The sequence below is a fragment of the Trachurus japonicus genome, chromosome 14 (genome assembly GCF_045865225.1).
Source record: "Trachurus japonicus isolate A0001 chromosome 14, Traja_1.0".
NCBI lineage: Eukaryota > Metazoa > Chordata > Actinopteri > Carangiformes > Carangidae > Trachurus > Trachurus japonicus.
The window spans coordinates 815,310-835,002 of record NC_140920.1 but is presented as its reverse complement, the minus strand read 5'-3'; the positions used below and the strand labels follow the sequence as shown (position 1 = coordinate 835,002).

Here is a 19,693-nt window from a genome sequence, read left to right as displayed (position 1 = left end):
TCTACTGCAGCAGCAGCGCCGGGCTCAAAGCTCAGCCTTTATTATCATCTCTCTCTGTGTTTTATTCTCTTCTTCCAGCTGCCAACATCGTGATCCAGACCGAGCCGGCCGTGGCGCCCAGCTCCACGGGGAGCAACGCCTCGCGCTTCAACAGCGAGCAGGACAACAGGAAGAGGAACATGAACATGGGCCACGGAGCGACCGAGGGGCCGGCGGCCAAGAAGCCCTGGATGGACAAGTAAGGAGCAGAGAGGCCGAATCAATGTTGTAGATTCAACTTGTCACTAAATGACGAAGCTTCAGTTTAGTGGATGAAAAAAGGGTCAAAACAAACACATAGCAAAAACAACTAGTCCTCTTTGTAACTACATATTTAACACATTAACTGATTTGAAGAATGTTAATGTTATTATATTAACTTATTTATTCTTTCAGAACTAGAGCTGCAACTAACGATTATTTTCATTATCGATTCATCTGTCGATTATTTAAACGGTTAATCCAGGGGTGTCCAAAGTTTTTGCACAGAGGGCCAGATGTGGTGAGGTGAAAATGTGTGGGGGCCGACCATTCAGCCTGACATCCTTTGAACCATTAACATTAAATGCAAATTAACTATTTAATACATTTTTTTTTTATTGCAGATGGCTTTCTTTTCATTTCTTCACATAGAATATAAATAAATCTAAACACGTTTTTACCAAAATCACTCTGCTTTTCATAATTGCAGACCACATAAAATGAAGAAAAAGTCTGTCTGGAAAAAAAAAAACTTTAAGGAAGCTTAAACATATCTAGGTTCATTTGAAACATTGCATATTATAAATATCACACGAGAGGGAGTGCTGTTGTACTGTATATCAGCACGGGTGTGATTCGGTCGTAGGCCTCAATCAGAGAATTTGGATTTTTATTCTTTAAAAACTACTGAAACTAATTAGATTATCACAATTTAATAATCGATGATTGTTTGATTAATCGATGAATTGTTGCAGCTCTACTTTCAGATAATATTATCTTCCTTCAAAAGAAATTCTCAGCAATAAACAAGAAATTCAACTTGAACAGGAAAATTCAATGAAATTCAAAGGAAGAATGTTAATTTATGTTTTCATGTCATCTAGACTCTGTACTGTATCGGCAGAGTTTCCTTTGACCAGGAAGTGGAATAACCAGTGGAATAAAAGCAGACAGGAAACACACAGAATCACAGACACTTTCATAGCTTCACTCTGTTCTGTGACGACGTTTGGAGAAACTGTTAAGGATAAACCGGTGCTTCATAATCCACCTTCAGCCGGTCCCGACTGTTTAGTTTAACTTCTCCTCTGTGTTTTCAGGCCGAACTTCAACAACCAACACAAGAGCAGCTTCCCCAAGAGGAACCACTACGTCAACACGAAGCTGGAGGTCCGGAAGATTCCTCGGGAGCTCAACAACATCACCAAGCTCAACGAGCACTTCAGCAAGTTCGGCACCATCGTCAACATCCAGGTGAGACAGAGAGAGACACTCAGGATCAAACCAAAAGTCACTCGCTGCCGTCGGTGGTTTGATCACAGACAAAAACTCTGTTTGACAGCGACAGTGATCAAACAGACAAGTTGTAAACTGTCTGAGAGTGTTTCCTGTGACGGCAGCTGCAGGAGGACAAACCTCTCCATTTACACACAAAAAAGGAAAAAAAAAAAAAACTTCTGTCGGTCGCATTGTGCAAATTAAAATATAGTGATAATATGAAAAAATCAACAACTAGAATGTGTTATTGTTTTTCACACACCTGAGTTTCATTTTTATAAAGAAGAATAGAAGTCAATACAAGTAGTATTAGTAGATATGATATTTAGTATTTTAATTGTGACTAATCACAGAATTATAACACAATTAGTCGAGTAAATTTTTTTTTGATTAAACTTTTTTTGTCATTTACTTTGTATTAATTTTTGAATTGGTATATGAAGAAAGACCTATGGACGAGTGCAAAAAATATCAGGGGGTAAAGTAAAAACTTACATAAAGAGACTTGTAAACACCTCTAGTTATGAAATATAATTTAACCAGCCGGTGGTAAACCTCTAAAAACCTGCGGGTAAGTTAATTAGCGATCATTTTGTCCCCCGGGATGACGACGGAGGTTGGCTGGCCGAGCAGCTCAGAAGACGGGGTTGCTGCCTCTGTTATGTCCCGGTCATTGCTCCACCTTCTCCGAAACTTCTCCGAAAAACATCGTAGCAAACGTCTAAACAACCTCATGTGGATAAACCGACCGCACATTGGGGATCTAAACAGCTACTTTATCGCATGAAAAAATATTAAAACTTAAAGGGACAACGAGGAGTTTTGTTAAAGCGAAGTGTCTTCACACTACATGTATGAGCCTCCGCACCGTGAAATTCTTTGACCGGTGCAAGACAGACTCATGTTTTCATTCATCAAGAATTAAAGTCAGAGGTTGGAAGACGATCACATACCGTCGTAGTTCCCACCATAAACGGAGATTCATACGGCGGCGTTATTCTCATGACTCGCCACGAAACCGAAAGTAAAGAAACGCTGGTCGGCTCGCCCAGCATTTCCACCACCACTAATAATAACAAAATAACCATAGAGACAAAACCATAGATTTATCTAAAATGGACCATTAACAAGTGGTAACGGAGATTCATCCACATTAATATCAGACTTTTTTATAACCAAATAGAAACTCCTTGTTGTCCCTTTACAGTCTCCTCGTCGCTCCAGAAATGTGCTCTTGTTGTCGCCGTTTGACAGCCCTAGATAAAACCAGAGGAGATGTTTGTGTCCTAACCCCCCTCCTCTCTCTGACTGCAGGTGGTGTTTGGCGGCGACCCCGAGGCGGCGTTGATCCAGTACACTAAGAACGAGGAGGCGCGGCGAGCGATCTCCAGCACCGAGGCCGTGCTCAACAACCGCTTCATCCGGGTCTACTGGCACCGCGAGCCGGGGGCCAACGCCATCGGCCTCGGCCTCGGCCCCGCAGCCGGGCTGCAGCAGCAGCAGCAGCAGCAGCAGCAGCAGGAGCTGAGCTCGGGGGGGCCGGGGGGGGCCGGATCGCCTCCCAGCCAGGGGCCGCCGCACGCCAACGTCCACAAGGTTCTGACTTTTACAACCACACTTTATTCACAAATCACAGGCCAGTATCAGCTGTTCATTCTGTTCATTCATCCGACCACAGACTTATCTATTTATAAAGCCATAAAGCTACATAGTAGGTAGTGTTAGCCTGCCTCCAAGTCGCTAATTAGCTTAGCTCAAACACTGGAAGTGTATAGGTAGTGTTAGCCTGCCTCCAAGTCGCTAATTAGCTTAGCTCAAACACTGGAAGTGTATAGGTAGTGTTAGCCTGCCTCCAAGTCGCTAATTAGCTTAGCTCAAACACTGGAAGTGTATAGGTAGTGTTAGCCTGCCTCCACCTAAAGTCGCTAATTAGCTCAGCTCAAACACTGGAAGTGTATGGGTAGTGTTAGCCTGCCTCCAAGTCGCTAATTAGCTTAGCTCAAACACTGGAAGTGTATAGGTAGTGTTAGCCTGCCTCCACCTAAAGTCGCTAATTAGCTTAGCTCAAACACTGGAAGTGTATAGGTAGTGTTAGCCTGCCTCCACCTAAAGTCGCTAATTAGCTCAGCTCAAACACTGGAAGTGTATGGGTAGTGTTAGCCTGCCTCCAAGTCGCTAATTAGCTTAGCTCAAACACTGGAAGTGTATAGGTAGTGTTAGCCTGCCTCCACCTAAAGTCGCTAATTAGCTCAGCTCAAACACTGGAAGTGTATAGGTAGTGTTAGCCTGCCTCCACCTAAAGTCACTAATTAGCTTAGCTCAAACACTGGAAGTGTATAGGTAGTGTTAGCCTGCCTCCACCTAAAGTCGTTAATTAGCTTAGCTCAAACACTGGAAGTGTATGGGTAGTGTTAGCCTGCCTCCACCTAAAGTCGTTAATTAGCTTAGCTCAAACACTGGAAGTGTATGGGTAGTGTTAGCCTGCCTCCACCTAAAGTCGTTAATTAGCTTAGCTCAAACACTGGAAGTGTATGGGTAGTGTTAGCCTGCCTCCACCTAAAGTCGTTAATTAGCTTAGCTCAAACACTGGAAGTGTATGGGTAGTGTTAGCCTGCCTCCAAGTCGCTAATTAGCTTAGCTCAAACACTGGAAGTGTATAGGTAGTGTTAGCCTGCCTCCAAGTCGCTAATTAGCTTAGCTCAAACACTGGAAGTGTATAGGTAGTGTTAGCCTGCCTCCACCTAAAGTCGTTAATTAGCTTAGCTCAAACACTGGAAGTGTATAGGTAGCGTTAGCCTGCCTCCACCTAAAATTGCTAATTAGCTTAGCTCAAACACTGGAAGTGTATAGGTAGTGTTAGCCTGCCTCCACCTAAAGTCGCTAATTAGCTTAGCTCAAACACTGGAAGTGTATCGGTAGTGTTAGCCTGCCTCCACCTAAAGTCGCTAATTAACTTAGCTCACTTCCGGTGTTTGAGCTAAGCTAATTACGGCGATACGGCTCTATCTCCCTTGTTACTGCACGCACAGTGGAAAGGATGGTGTCTATCTGCTGGTCATGGACTCAGGAGTGAGGCGAGACATGTAAAAAAAAAATGTTGCCGTAACCCTTTAAATTCCTACCAGTTCAGTGTTTCGTTATGTAAATTGACATCAACCTAATTTAACCCAGTTACTGTGTATTTACCTTTACTTTACCGTACAAAGCCGCGTGGGTTTCCTGCAGGTGATGATTCATATCAGACGTGTTTCCTCCTCCGTCATCGACTTCATCCGTTTTCTTGTCTCGTCTCTGAAACATCGTCATGACGATATTTCCTGTCCCTCTGTCTCTGTCCTCAGGGCATCAAGCAGCACAGTCCTGCTGCCTACGTCCTCAACAAGACCGTACCAAAGCACCGTCTGGCTGCAGCCGCCGCCGCCGCCGCTGGAACCAAGACGGACGGCCTCAACCCAAACACAGACGCCGCCATGGTACGTTACTGTCCCTGTGATGTCACTGTCACAACGGGTTAGGTGGTCAAGACCAAGTCCTCATAATACACTGCAAAAACTCAAAATCTTTCCAAGAATATTTGTCTTATTTCTTGTCAAAATGTCTCATTTCTAGTCAAAACTAAACTCTTTCCACTTAAAATAAGACTCATCACCTAAAAATGAACTTGTTTTTAGATCATTTTCACTTGTTTCAAACTAATTTTCACTTGAAATAAGTAGAAAAATCTGCCAGTGAAAGCAAGTTTTTTGTGCTTGTAATAAGGAAGAAAAACTTTTTCTACTATCAGATTTTTCTACTTATTTCAAGTGAAAATCTGCTTGAAAGAAGTAAAAAAAGTGTCTAAAAACAAGCTGCTTTCTAATGTGATTCTTGATTTAAGTAGAATGAGATTTGTTTTGACTAGAAATAAGACAAATATTCTTGGTGAGATTTTGAGTTTTTGCAGTGTGACCATGTGTCTTGATATTTACATTATTCCTCCTCAGCTACAAAGAAAAGATGATTTGATCTAAAATCTAAACAAAGTTTGGATTGAACAGAAATAACACAGCACAGAACCTGCTGAAGTCTCCTTCCACTGTTGTCATGGTGACTAGGGCTGTCCCAAACGATTATTTTTCTCCCGATTAATCTCTCGACTATTTTTTCGATTAGTCGATTAGACTAAATATTAATTTTTTGACTAATCTAACAGTTATTTTTTGGTTGACGATTAGTCATTTACAAAAAAACACCTCTGAACACTTATTTAAATTCTTCAGATACTCTTTCTGGTGTGCATTCCTCTTAATAATCTTGTTTTTGGAGGGGAAAACTGTGCCACATCAGTTTGCTTTAACCTGAACACACAACCTGAGGATGTGACGTAGAGTTATGAGTTATCAATGTCTCTCTCTCTCTCTCTGTGTCTCAGTTGGCCGTGTCCCTGTCCAATCAGAAAGGCCCCTACTCCTCCTCAGCGCTCAAGTCCTCCAAGCACCTCGGGAAGACGGGGAGAGCACTGGAGGCTCAGGAAGTCCTGAAGAAGAAACAGGTTGGTTAAAGTTTTACACTGTGTTTGTGACTGTTCCCAGAATAGGACGAATCTCCTTGTTGTTTACAACTACTTCCTGGTAGAAAACCAGCATGAGAACAATAGTGACGGACGAGAGTTTCTCTATATTTATCTACTTTTTCATGTCACTATATCACTGTTTAGACTAATCTGATGTTTGTAAAGTTTATAAAACCAATGATTGGACAAACATTACTATTTATGTGTGCACATTTTTGTAATTAGTCATGGTTATCATAGATTAGCCGGGCTAACGGTTAGCTACCTGTTTAACTTTAATAACTCAGTGACTCAATAAACGCTCCATGAAAAAATATTTTCTCCAGCGGATATCTGAGTTCCAACATGACTGAGCTAACTGGAGTAGTTTCATGTCGTGTCCCACAACGGGAGGGTTTTAACAGCTGACGTCCTGCTGTTAGCTTAGCTACCGCCGTTAGCTTAGCTACTGTTAGCTGTCCCTGTCAGCTGAGCCACTGATGCTTTCTAGACACTGTGATTCCCCCAAACTGAATAAATACAACACATAGCAACACAAAACACACACACAGAAATAGTAATGTTTCTTCAATCATTTCAGATTTGTCTAAACGGTGATAGGGCGTGAAAAATATGATGTATAGCTAAACTAAGACTGTGTTTCAGGAGGCGCTGAAGCTGCAGCAGGACATGAGGAAGAAGAAGCAGGAGATGCTGAAGACTCAGATTGAATGTCAGAAGGTGAGACCGACTCCTCCTCCTCCTCATCATCATCATCATCTCTGCAGCCTGTTCTTCCTCCACATCCTCCTCCTCTTCTCTCATCCAGGGCTGGGAGATCAATACCTTTATAGATTCATTAGAATACGTTCAAAGTTCAAAGTTCTCTTTATTGTCCCAGTTGGGAAATTGATTTGCAGCCAGGATGTCCAAAATACATAAAAACATACAATACCAATAAATACACATAAAACACACACAAAGAGCAATCAACCTCTCTTAGGAAAAAACAGCACATAGAGCAACACATAACAACACATAACAACACATATTGGGCAGAGTAATTAATTTCCAAGTGCATACAGAGACAAAGTGCATTCAAGTGCATTCAAACAAGGTAGGATAAAACAGACTGTGTGGTCAAGACAGCTGTCAATTATCTCACTGTTTAACACTGTTCAGCATCATGACAGCAGAAGGAACAAATGAAGACCTATATCTGTTGGTTATTATCTACACACTCCTGAATGGAAGTGGCCTTCTTGAACACCTGCCTTTTATAAAGGTCTATAAGATGGGCTGATGCCTCCTCCCAGAAATCTGACTGGCCACGTTGATGAGGCTACCCAGCCTGTTTTTGTTGGCTACAGTCAAGTTTGCAAACCAGGCAATAGTGCAGAATGTTTTGATGTAGTTGTCCCTTTAATGAGATGGTTTAGTTTAGGAAACGGCCAATCAGAGATCATCTTCCATGTTTAGATGCAATCTGCAGCCGTCTAAACATGAAAAAGGAACATTTGCATGGTTTTATTTAACTACTGCTTTTATCTTTTTTACATTTACAGCTTAAAAATAAAAAATAATGTTCCACATAGCACACTGTAGATCAACCTGCACAGCAAATATTCACATCTCCTTTTCATTCATGATCCTCACACACATCGACCTGACACCTGAGTCGCCTCTTTCATATTTCACCAGCGTTAAAGAAAAAAAAGGCAAATTTACTGGTTGAAAATGTGGAAGTAGATGAAACATTTACTTCCACTGTCTCAAACTTTAGGGTCAGGATGTGGAGTCAGAGTCTGGAGCCCTGACATAATAACTGTTGTTTACATCACTTCTTTTGGCTTCATGTTTCTGATCGATTGATGCCAGAAGAGAAAAAACAAAAAAACTAAGTTAAAACTTGTTTTGAACAGTTTCTCTGTCATCTGCAGATTGATTTTAAAGGGATAGTTCAACATTTTGGCAGATTTGCCCATTGCCCTAATCCCTATAGTCATAGCAGTAGGTTTGTTACCTTTAATTGTCGGTACAAGCTGTTTTTAGAACGGCGGAGCAGAGCCGTGAGCTGCTCAGAGCTACGCTACGGAGGCTCATTATGGGATTTCTTTGTTGGTTTCCCTCATCAAACTCATCAAATACACAATCCAACAACTCCACAACGCTCTGGTGGACAAGTTGTGACCTGCACATTCACCACGCTATGAGATAATAACACAACGTTACCACACAGAGTTGTTTTAGAGGGAAATTCATGCAAAACCACTGATGCACGTTGCCTTCAGGGACAGTTTTTCATCAACAGTCTCTGTATTTACCTTTACTTTTATTTTTTTTACTAAAACTAGAGTTTTCATCGACTAAAACTTGACTAAAACTAACCCATATAGAAATGACTAAAACTGACTAATAACTAATAAACATTTTAGTCCAAAAGACTAAAACTAAGACTAGATCTAAAATGCCTGCCAAAAACAACACACTGCCTTCATCTCTCCTTCCTCTTCCTCTCCTTTACTCCTTCCTCTTCCTCTCCTTCACACCTTCCTCTTCCTCTCCTTCATTACACCTTCCTCTCCTTCATCACTCCTTCCTCTCCTTTACTCCTTCATCTCTCCTTCCTCTTCCTCTTCCTCTCCTTCATTACACCTTCCTCTCCTTCATCACTCCTTCCTCTCCTTTACTCCTTCATCTCTCCTTCCTCTTCCTCTTCCTCTCCTTCATTACACCTTCCTCTCCTTCATCACTCCTTCCTCTCCTTTACTCCTTCATCTCTCCTTCCTCTTCCTCTTCCTCTCCTTCATCACTCCTTCCTCTCCTTTACTCCTTCATCTCTCCTTCCTCTTCCTCTCCTTCATTACACCTTCCTCTCCTTCATCACTCCTTCCTCTCCTTTACTCCTTCATCTCTCCTTCCTCTTCCTCTTCCTCTCCTTCATCACTCCTTCCTCTCCTTTACTCCTTCATCTCTCCTTCCTCTTCCTCTTCCTCTCCTTCATTACACCTTCCTCTCCTTCATCACTCCTTCCTCTCCCTCTCCTTCCTCTTCCTCTCCTCCTTTACACCTTCCTCTCCTCCATCTCTCCTTCCTCTCCCTCTCCTTCATCTCTCCTTCCTCTTCCTCTCCTTCCTCTCTCCTTCCTCTCCTTTACTCCTTCCTCTCTCTTCCTCTCCTTCATCTCTCCTTCCTCTCCTTTACTCCTTCCTCTCTCTTCCTCTCCTTCATCTCTCCTTCCTCTTCCTATCCCTCTCCTTCATCTCTCCTTTACTCCTTCCTCTCCTTCATCACACCTTCCTCTTCCTCTCCTTCATCTCTCCTTCCTCTTCCTCTTCCTCACCGTGTGTCCTCCCTGTTTCCCGCTGCAGGCGCTGATCAACCGTCTGGAGAAGAACCGAGGGATGAAGCCCGAGGAACGAGCCAACATCATGAAGACGCTGAAGGAGCTGACGGAGAAGATCGCCCAGCTGCAGAACGAGATGAGCCCCGCCACGCAGGTATCCAGCCCCAAACCCAACCACAGCCACAGCCACAGCCACAGCCAGACCAAGTCCAAGACTGATGTAAGTTTGGACCGTGCTGGCTCTAGTCTGTCTTGTCTTTAAAGGTAGAGTCTGGAGTTTTGTCCCGCTGCAGTTTGTAAACAAAACATTGAAACTCAGCCCCTCCTGCCCCCAGACAGACAGCAGCCGTTGTCATGACAACAAAGGAAAAGAAATGCAGTCTGAGGCTGTGTCCGAAATCACCCCCTACTCACTATATAGTGACCAGTCCATTTTGTAAGGCAAGGCAAGGCATCTTTATTTATATAGCGCATTTCATACCAAGGCAACTCAATGTGCTTTACATAAAGACAAAACATTAAAAAAAGAAGCATAAGACAGAATAAAAACAAACAAAACACTAAAAACAGAGTTAAAAGCAAGAGTAAATAAAAGTAAAAATAAAAGAAAATAGATAAAGTTTTAAGTTATAAGCATGTGAAAAGAGAAATGTTTTTAACCTGGATTTAAAAGTGCTGACAGTTGGGGCTGATCTCAGTTCTGCTGGTAGTTTTGTACAGTGTTGTTGTAGTGGTGTCCGAATGTTTAGTGATTATTAATGTTCACTATATAGTGACTGAATCTATCCCACAATTCACCGCGAAATGTAGTGAACATCCGATGGTCACTAACCGGAGCAAGATATCCCATCATGCATTGCGGTCACGGATCGCCGTTACCAGCCCACAGACCCCCACAACAAACGTCGGAGCAAATTTCCTAACAAGCGTTATAAACAGACCACAGACTCTGGATAGCGAGGCTAATTTCTGTTAGCCCGTCTATGGTGTTTTACATTATAAGTTAGCATTAAGCTAGCAGACTTTATGCTTAGTTGTAACAGTGGCTGTGTGTGTTTTGAACGTTGTTTAAAACTGTGTGGGTTTGATTGAACATCTTTGATGCTCGAATATATATATATATATATATTACCGCTTAATATATTGCTTTACTCCTCTTTTCTATGCTACACCGGCCGTTACCATGGTTGTATCCATGGTACCAACACCGGCCTTTACGATCGCGGTCAGAACGTTTTAATTACGCGACGTAATACGTCATTAACTGTGCGGCGGAGAAGTGTCCGAAAGTGTTTTCTTAATTTGACCAGTGAGTCACTATATTGAATTCACTATATAGTGAGGAGGGAGGAGGGAATGAGGGAGTGATTTCAGACACAACCTGAATCTCAGCCCGTCCTCCTCTGGGGCTAAGCTGTGTAGCCTCCTGCTCCAGACAGCAGCCGTTGTCATGACAACAAAGGAAAGGAAATACAGTCTGAGTGAAGCTCTGGAGCCGTGGGCCGATAGCCGACCGTCACCAACACCGGGGGGAGCCTCCAGTGTTGTGTTGTTATGATGTTGTGGTGAGCTGGGAAGACGGTGTTAGCGGCGGATGCTAACCGCTACCGCTAGCCGAAGTTAGCATCGAGCTAGCTCACCACAACGGCTCTAATACTTGTTACCAGTCGAGGCTTTAGTTGTCGGTGACGGTGGGAAATCGGTCCGTGGCTCCAGCGCTTCACTTAGACTGTATTTATTTTTACTTTGTTGTCATGACAACTGCTGCTGCTGAGAGAGAGAGAGACGTGCTAGCTGCTAGCACTCGTTAGCATCAGAGCCAGCTAGCGCGGCTAGCAGCTCTGAGCTACTACTCTGCTGCACGTAGCTTCACCTGAGCTCCGTCATTGGCTGGAGAGAAAACACCGACTCTCTCTCCATAGATATCTATGCTCTCTGGCGATTTCACCCAAAAACGTCTACGTGCACAACAAAACCTGAACAAAACAGAGCAAAAGACCAGAATACAAGCAGACACAGCCCCCACCACACAGGACTAGAAGCCCAGAGGTGACGAATAAGACGGATTTCATTTGTACAATTTATCATTTCAAATCAAATCAAATCAAATAAACTTTATTTGTCCCGGGAGGGAAATTTGTCATGGGCATAATACAGCTGCTTTGTACTTGTAAAACATACATACACCATACATACATTACAGTAGTAACACTGGCACACATATCAAAGAGAGAAAAAGAAAAAGTGCGGGGAGTGCAATAAATAGTTTAAAATACTCATAAAACAAGTTCAAATAAAAAACTAAAAGAGAACAAGGGATGTTAATTAATTAAAGCCAGCAGGTGAACAAGCATTTGTCTAATGTTTATTTTTGGGGCACAAAACTCCAGACCCAACCTTTAATAACCATGAACGCTCTGTTCTCCGTGGCTCCCCCGCGGTCCCTGAACTCACCGCTCTGCTCCGTGTGACCCCCCCCCCAGGCCCAGAAGGAGCTGCTGGACGCCGAGCTGGACTTCCACAAGAAGATGAGCTCTGGAGAAGACACCACCGACCTGAAGAGGAAACTGGGCCAGCTGCAGGTCGAGGTGAGACAAACACACACACAAACACTACGGCTTTTCTCCCGATTCAATTCTTCTACGATTTTTTTGGATGCTGTTTCGATTCAAATTGCGATTCTACGATATTGCCGATTTTCTCGATATTTAGTCTGCTTTTTTTTTTTAACAATATTTTTTATTGAAGATTAAAGTGCATATCAAACTTTATATCGAATGTACAAACATTTTCATTTATATCCCCAGCCACTTATTCACACAGACGAAGAAAAAAGAATAAATAAAATTGACAGTGACACTGACAACAGACATCAAACTAATGGAGTAAAATAAATAAATAAGAATAAAATGGAACAAAATACAATTAAATTAAGATAAAATAAAAGGCAGGATCATTTCATAACCTGTTATTCAGACAGTGTTATCCGTTTCATTGGTCAGGAATGACATAAACAATGTATGTCAATCTCTCCAGTCCAAGACAAGTTATCAACTCCTTCTTCCATATTGCCAGCAATGGTGGTTAGTAGTCTGCATTTTTAACACCAGTGAAACAGTTGAATGATTATGATTGTCTACAGACTATTCCAGGAACCATATTTCCCCAAAAAATACACATAAGTCTAAGTCTTCTCATGTTTACTCTCTTTTCAAAAGCCTGGACTGCATAAAAGAGGCAAAAATAAAAGAGAATAGAAACAAAATGAGATATAGACGGAGGTAAACTGCTACATTTTAACATTTATCTGCACACAAACACTGTAGCAGCCTATAAATGAACATACTCCATTATAAAGTGAACTTAAACCCTTTTCAAAACCTGGACTCTCTGGATGTAAAAAAGGCGAACAAATGCAAATTGCACAATTTTTTTTTTTTTTTAATCGTCAAAAAAATATTGCAATTCTTATGTGAATTGATTTTTTCTGCCACCCCTAACAAACACACACACCTAAACACACACACATCCGGTTCACAACCACAGACTGAAGATCTGAGTCAAATCACGGCAACGAGCATCAGCAGCGTTTCTCTGGAGGTGACGATGTGAAACCAGGAAACGGCTCAGAGGAAACAGTCGTGTGTCCGTCACTCTGCTCACTCTCTTTTTTAAATATAAGAAGTCCCGCCACAAAATAATAATACACCCATTTAATAAGAGCATTTAAAACTTTAAAAACGAGACAAACATCCATGAAGATCTGATAACTGCCCAGGTCAAGAATATTACACTTTTTTTTTTAAAACATTACGATAATGAAGATGAAGAGGTTTCCTGCCTTATGAAGAGACACTTGATGGGTTTTAATGTATTTTCTGTTGTGTGTCCAAGTTGTAAAACAATAATTTATGTGGGAAAGTATTATGGCATGCATATAGACTTTAGCTGCGTTGGAGGTTAGGTACCAACATTTTGGTATCGGTATCGGTACCAACATGTGTTTCAATACTTTCCGATACTTTTCGTTACTTTTCCAAATAAAAAGAGAACACAAAAATGTCATTATTGGCTTTATTTTAATAGAAAATCTTAGAACTATAACATATGCATCAGTAAATCAGTAAACAATCACTGCTGCTGCAGGATGAAAATTGAAATTTCCATCGATATTAATCTGAACTCTTCCTAAATTAAAACATTAGTGGTCTGTTGTTTAAAAATGAATATCAACTTGTTTTATTTGCATTAGCCTATTTGAGGTCTGAAAATGAAAACACTGCATCTTTTTTTGTTATTTTGACCAGTTTGACCAATTTTTGGGAGAAATTGTTATCAGTAGTTTATAGAATGAAACACAAACGTTCATTTTACTCAAACACACACCTATTGTTTCCCATATGTAGACCGATGCAATGCAATCCAATCAAGACCAAGACACAAATTGATTCTGCTGCTTCTGTTTCTTCCCATCAACGCAATATCGTTCTGTTAATTCATCTCTGCATAGCGCTCTTACACTGTGTTCACTCACACACACAGACACACACACACAGACACACACACACTCACACACACACACACAGACAGAGTCGAGGCCAAACTGTGTCAGAGGATCATCCAGAGCTGTTGTCATGTCAGCAACACCCGGACCAGCCTGTTTCTCCCCCTCTCACCTCCTCCTGGCTCTGGAATTAGCGACTTGTTAAAAATGCATCTTACCCTCTACTTCCCCCTCCTTCCTACCCCCCCTCCCTCCCCACACACACACACACACACACACACACACACACACTCCTTCCCTCTGCACGTTGAGCTGCAGCCACTTAGCGAAGCCCAGAGGAGCCGACGCTAACGAAGGCCGTCCCTCCTCCCATGCAGACGCTGCTGCTCTCATTAAAGATGGAGGCGAGGAAGTCGCAGGATGACAATTAGAGGGAGGGAGGGGGGAGGAGAGGGAGGAAAATATCAAGTTTTTGTCATTATCCTTATTTAATGAAGTTACAACTAGGGATGAGCTTTTCTTTGCTTTTGTTTAAGTATATTTTTTGGGGCTTTTTTACTACGCAGTATTAGGGCCACATTGAGAAAAAAACAACAACACAGACTTCGAGAATAAAGTCGTAAATTTATGAGAATAAAGTCGTACATTTCCTACGAGAATAAAGTCGTAAAGCTACAAGAATAAAGTCGTACATTTCCTACGAGAATAAAGTCGTAAAGCTACAAGAATAAAGTCGTACATTTCCTACGAGAATAAAGTCGTAAAGCTACAAGAATAAAGTCGTACATTTACGAGAATAAAGTCGTAAAGCTACAAGAATAAAGTCGTACATTTCCTACGAGAATAAAGTCGTAAAGCTACAAGAATAAAGTCGTACATTTCCTACGAGAATAAAGTCGTAAAGCTACAAGAATAAAGTCGTACATTTCCTATGAGACAAAAGTCTTAACATTACGAGAATAAAGTCGTAAATTTACGAGAATAAAGTCGTACATTTACGAGAATAAATTCGTAAAGCTACAAGAATAAAGTCGTACATTTCCTACGAGAATAAAGTCGTAAAGCTACAAGAATAAAGTCGTACATTTCCTACGAGAATAAAGTCGTAAAGCTACAAGAATAAAGTCGTACATTTCCTATGAGACAAAAGTCTTAACATTACGAGAATAAAGTCGTAAATTTACGAGAATAAAGTCGAGTCTTTCCATGTTTCTCCTTCTGCCTCAGGAAAAAGGAACATTTACAGTTTTTCTGTTTGAATATTTGTAAATCCTTTGCCCGTCCCTGGTCACAACTATCACACACTTTGGGGTGAATTGTAACATTTCATTCGTCGTATTTGAGACGTAACGATGTGAATTTTCTGTTTCACAACTTCGTTATTTAATATCAGACACGTGGTTAGGTTAGGTTAGGTTAGTCTTTATTGTCTCCCTTGGGAGAAATTCGTAGTGGACAAACCAGAGACTCCCAGGCGCCATGAACACATAAACAAAACATCAAGACCATAAACAAACACAACATCATATCCCATATCCCCATCATATCCCCCAGCTCCTTGCCCCCCCCACAATGTCCTGAAATCCCCTATACATATAAAAATAGAAAGACAATAATAATAATACCATGATGCCCATCTGACCCCTTGCTACAGCAAAATTATTGCACATTCCTCTTCACATTCAGCAACACACTCATTATTGCACATTCCTCTTTACATTCAGCAGCACACTCAATATTGCACATTACCCTTTCCTCTATACCTACAGCAGCACACTCATTATTGCACATTCCTCTATACCTACAGCAGCACACTCAATATTGCACATTACCCTTTCCTCTATACCTACAGCAGCACACTCATTATTGCACATTCCTCTATACCTACAGCAGCACACTCATTATTGCACATTACCCTTTCCTCTATACCTACAGCAGCACACTCATTATTGCACATTCCTCTATACCTACAGCAGCACACTCATTATTGCACATTCCTCTATACATACAGCAACACACTCATTATTGCACATTACTCTTTACACACCACAACATGCTCACCCCCCCCACACACACACAACTTATTTCCTGTTATTAAGTAGCTTAATTGATAATGGAATAAATGAGAATTTGTATCTATTGAGCTTACAGCTTGGTAACCTGTACCTTCTGCCTGAAGGCATCAACTCATACTCCCTGTGGAGGATGTGATTTGGGTCTGAGGTGATTTTTAGACCTTGCTTCATAACTGTTTGTTCGAATATCTCCTGGAGAGATGATGGAGGCAACATGCCAATTATTTTTCCTGCCCTTTTGATCAGGTTTTGGAGTTGTACTTTACATTTAATGGTCAGGTTGCCAAACCAGGTTGTAATGCCATAGCGGATGATGGTTTCTATGGCTGCTCTGTAGAACAACAACATGACATCTTTATCCACTCCATGAACCCTAAGCCTGCGCAAAAAGTACAGGCGCTGGCTGATCCTTGAACAAACATAGTCTACATGGTGAGCCCACTGTAACTTAGAGTCAAAATAAATGCCCAAATACTTGTGCACTGTAACCTGTTCAACCCTCTCCTCATTCAGAAAGACTAGACTGTGATCACCAACAGACCTGGGATCGAACAGGATTTCTTTTGTTTTCTTAACATTTAAAAATCAAATTATGCTTACGTGGAACTAGTTGGTCTCACATTTTGAACCCACTGGACTGAAAAAGCTCCACGATACAGATTCTTGAATTCACTTCTTTACTTTGTCTTCCTCCTCTTCCTCCTCTCCAGGCCACCCGGCTGGGTCTGATCCGGCCGCCGGCGGCTCGCGGTCGCGGTCGGGGGAAGATGGCGTTGGAGCCGGGGTCGATGCACGGCGGCCGCGGCCGGGGGCGGAGCCGCGAGCTGATTGGCCGAGGCGGCGGCAGCGTGAACCGCATGGTGGTGGACCACAGACCCCGAGCGCTGTCCATCCTGGGAGTCACGCAGGAGGAGAAGGAGGAGCTGATGCCGCACTTTGTGGTGAGGAGAAACACTCACTGGTCGCTGTTAGTATTATTATGGGATGGTTTCTAAAACTATAACTGCTATAACTATTACATGATTAATCTATTTATGCTGCACTGTGTTACATGTATGATGGTATTAGATTCCTATTTATCTATCTTTGGTAACGCTTTAATTTACAGGCTGATAAATACATGAGTAGTAAGTAAGTAAGTAACAACTAACTGCCTCATATTTCTAGAAATAACCTAGAAATATCTGTGAATTTCAACGAATTGGTGGAGAAACATTCTGACCTTTCCCAAAATAACCCAAATCATGAAAAACAGCATGTGTAATATTAAGTTTTTATGAAGAACATGGCATTACTATGAAACTGACCGTTATTTCTTGACTTTATCACATAATTAACGGCCTGTAAATTAAAGGGGTAACTTAAAGCAGAAGTAAGCGATATATTTGTGTTAATATAAGTCTTAAATAGTTGTATCTTCCGACAGCAATCACTTCTATAGAGTGTTTGGTCTGAAACACGGGTCTGTCAGTCACTCTGCTCTGCTCTGAGCCCAGGAGAAAACTTTCCTTGTATCCTACAACCTTTATCCAATGAGGAGAGAGAACGGCATAAAGGGGCAGTCCTCTCTGTGTGTGCAGCCAAGGGATGCGCCTGAATGTGGTGACGTAGGGACGAGGACTGTTATGGTGCGTTCAAGGCAACTCGTAACTGGTGTTTTTCCGACCTGTGAAGTCGTACCAGTTCGATCTGGTACGAGTTCACGGGTCAGAAGTTACGAGTGGCCGTTATAGTGACTTTCACAGGTAAAACAGGTCGGAAAAACACGAGTGGGTTGCCTGGAACGCTACAAAGTCGTAAGTCGTGACTTGAAGCTGTAATTTACGGTTTCAAAAGCCTGCCTGGAACGCAGCATTAGCCAAAACCACCGGATCGCTTACTTCTGCTTTAATTTGCACAAAATGATCATCAAGTGAGCAAAATAATTAAACTACAGCAAACAGGATGTGCAGGTGAGATAAAAAAAATAATAAACCAGAGGTTTCTAGAGGAAATCTCACTTAAGTGACATGAAAACAAAAAATAAAAGACCAGAAACAGAACAAGCAAAAATAGAAACATCAAATCTAAAAAGCAAGTAAAGTAATTCAGAAATCACACGTCGAACACAACTAAACTTATGAGTGTGTGTGTGAGATATATGTTTAAATTGGCTTCCTTTGTTATTTTTTTTTACTTTCTTGTTAACTGTTCATCTAAAATGTAATTTTTGTGTTTGGTTCATCTTCATCCTTTTTTTTTCTCTTCTCTGTTGTAGAAATTCGGGGAGATCGAGGATCTACGTGACCAAGATGCAACCAGCGTCGTCATGACGTTCAAAACACGGAGTGAAGCAGAGAACGTGAGTCACATGACTTATTATTATTATAATAATAATAATAATAATAGTTTTTTTAAAAGGTTTTATTGTGAAATCTCTGAGTGTAACTTCCTGTTTTGTTTTGTTTTATTTTGTTTTATTTTGTAGGCAGCCAATCAGGGAGCAAAGTTTAAAGGGCGAGTGCTGCAGATTTCCTGGTACAAACCGAAGACGCCGTCGGTGACGACGGAGCCGGAGGAAGAGGAGGCTAAAGATGAAGACAGCAAGGTTCGACTCACACACACACACACACACATACACACACACATCCTTGTAAATCTATCTTTGTGAGGACATGTCATTGACATAATGTATTCCCTAGCCCCTTACCCTAACCTTAAAGCAGAAGTAAGCGATATATTTGTGTTAATCTAAGTCTTAAATAGTTGTATCTTCCGACAGCAATCACTTCTATAGAGTGTTTGGTCTGAAACACGGGTCTGTCAGTCACTCTGCTCTGCTCTGAGCCCAGGAGAAAACTTTCCTTGTATCCTACAACCTTTATCCAATGAGGAGAGAGAACGGCATAAAGGGGCAGTCCTCTCTGTGTGTGCAGCCAAGGGATGCGCGTGAATGTGGCGACGTAGGGACGAGGACTGTTATGGTGCGTTCAAGGCAACCCGTAACTGGTGTTTTTCCGACCTGTGAAGTGGTACCAGTTCGATCTGGTACGAGTTCACGGGTCAGAAGTTACGAGTGGCCGTTATAGTGACTTTCACAGGTAAAACAGGTCGGAGAAACACGAGTGGGTTGCCTGGAACGCTACAAAGTCCTAAGTCGTGACTTGAAGCTGTAATTTACGGTTTCAAAAGCCTGCCTGGAACGCAGCATTAGCCAAAACCACCGGATCACTTACTTCTGCTTTAAGCATCCAAAACAAATGCCTAAACCAGGGTTCCTACAGATCCTTAAAAAGTCCTAAAAGGCATTGAATTCATTCATCTAAAAACAAGGCTTTAATTGGCATTAAAATGTCTTAAATCCATTTTTCAAACATCTTAAAAATGTTAACACATGGTAAGTGGTATTAGTCTCAAATCTCAAAATAATTGGTAACATTCCGACATAGAGAAGTTAATGGCGGCCGTCAACGCTAAATCTCTCACCGCCACCAGCTCCCAATTCAATGTAGCAGTTCATAGCAGTCACTTTTTTTGGCGTTTGTGTTTATTGTGAAGTCGGTCTTAAATTTCATTTCAAGTGGCTTTAAAAACGTCTTAAAAAGTCTTAAATTTAACTTGGCTTAAGCTGTAGGAACCCTGTCAACTTAACCATCACTCTAAACCTCATTTAAACCTAATAATAACCGAACGTCTTAACCCTCAAGCAGCCCTTTTGAGGACCGGCCAAAATGTCCTCA

At 41.7% G+C, this 19,693-nt stretch overlaps 1 protein-coding gene across 1 annotated transcript in view; it reads left to right on the top strand.

Moving 5' to 3' along the window:
- The window catches only part of rbm27 (RNA binding motif protein 27), a 65,932-nt gene that overhangs the window by 43,114 nt on the left and 3,125 nt on the right, over window positions 1–19,693 (top strand). The window contains exons 10-20 of the mRNA XM_085796963.1: window positions 79–238; window positions 1,341–1,494; window positions 2,833–3,114; window positions 4,860–4,991; window positions 5,930–6,049; window positions 6,716–6,790; window positions 9,421–9,615; window positions 11,879–11,983; window positions 16,685–16,915; window positions 18,232–18,315; window positions 18,442–18,561. Coding sequence (XP_085653089.1) covers window positions 79–238; window positions 1,341–1,494; window positions 2,833–3,114; window positions 4,860–4,991; window positions 5,930–6,049; window positions 6,716–6,790; window positions 9,421–9,615; window positions 11,879–11,983; window positions 16,685–16,915; window positions 18,232–18,315; window positions 18,442–18,561 — 1,658 coding nt within the window. The remainder of the gene's footprint in view (window positions 1–78; window positions 239–1,340; window positions 1,495–2,832; window positions 3,115–4,859; window positions 4,992–5,929; window positions 6,050–6,715; window positions 6,791–9,420; window positions 9,616–11,878; window positions 11,984–16,684; window positions 16,916–18,231; window positions 18,316–18,441; window positions 18,562–19,693) is intronic.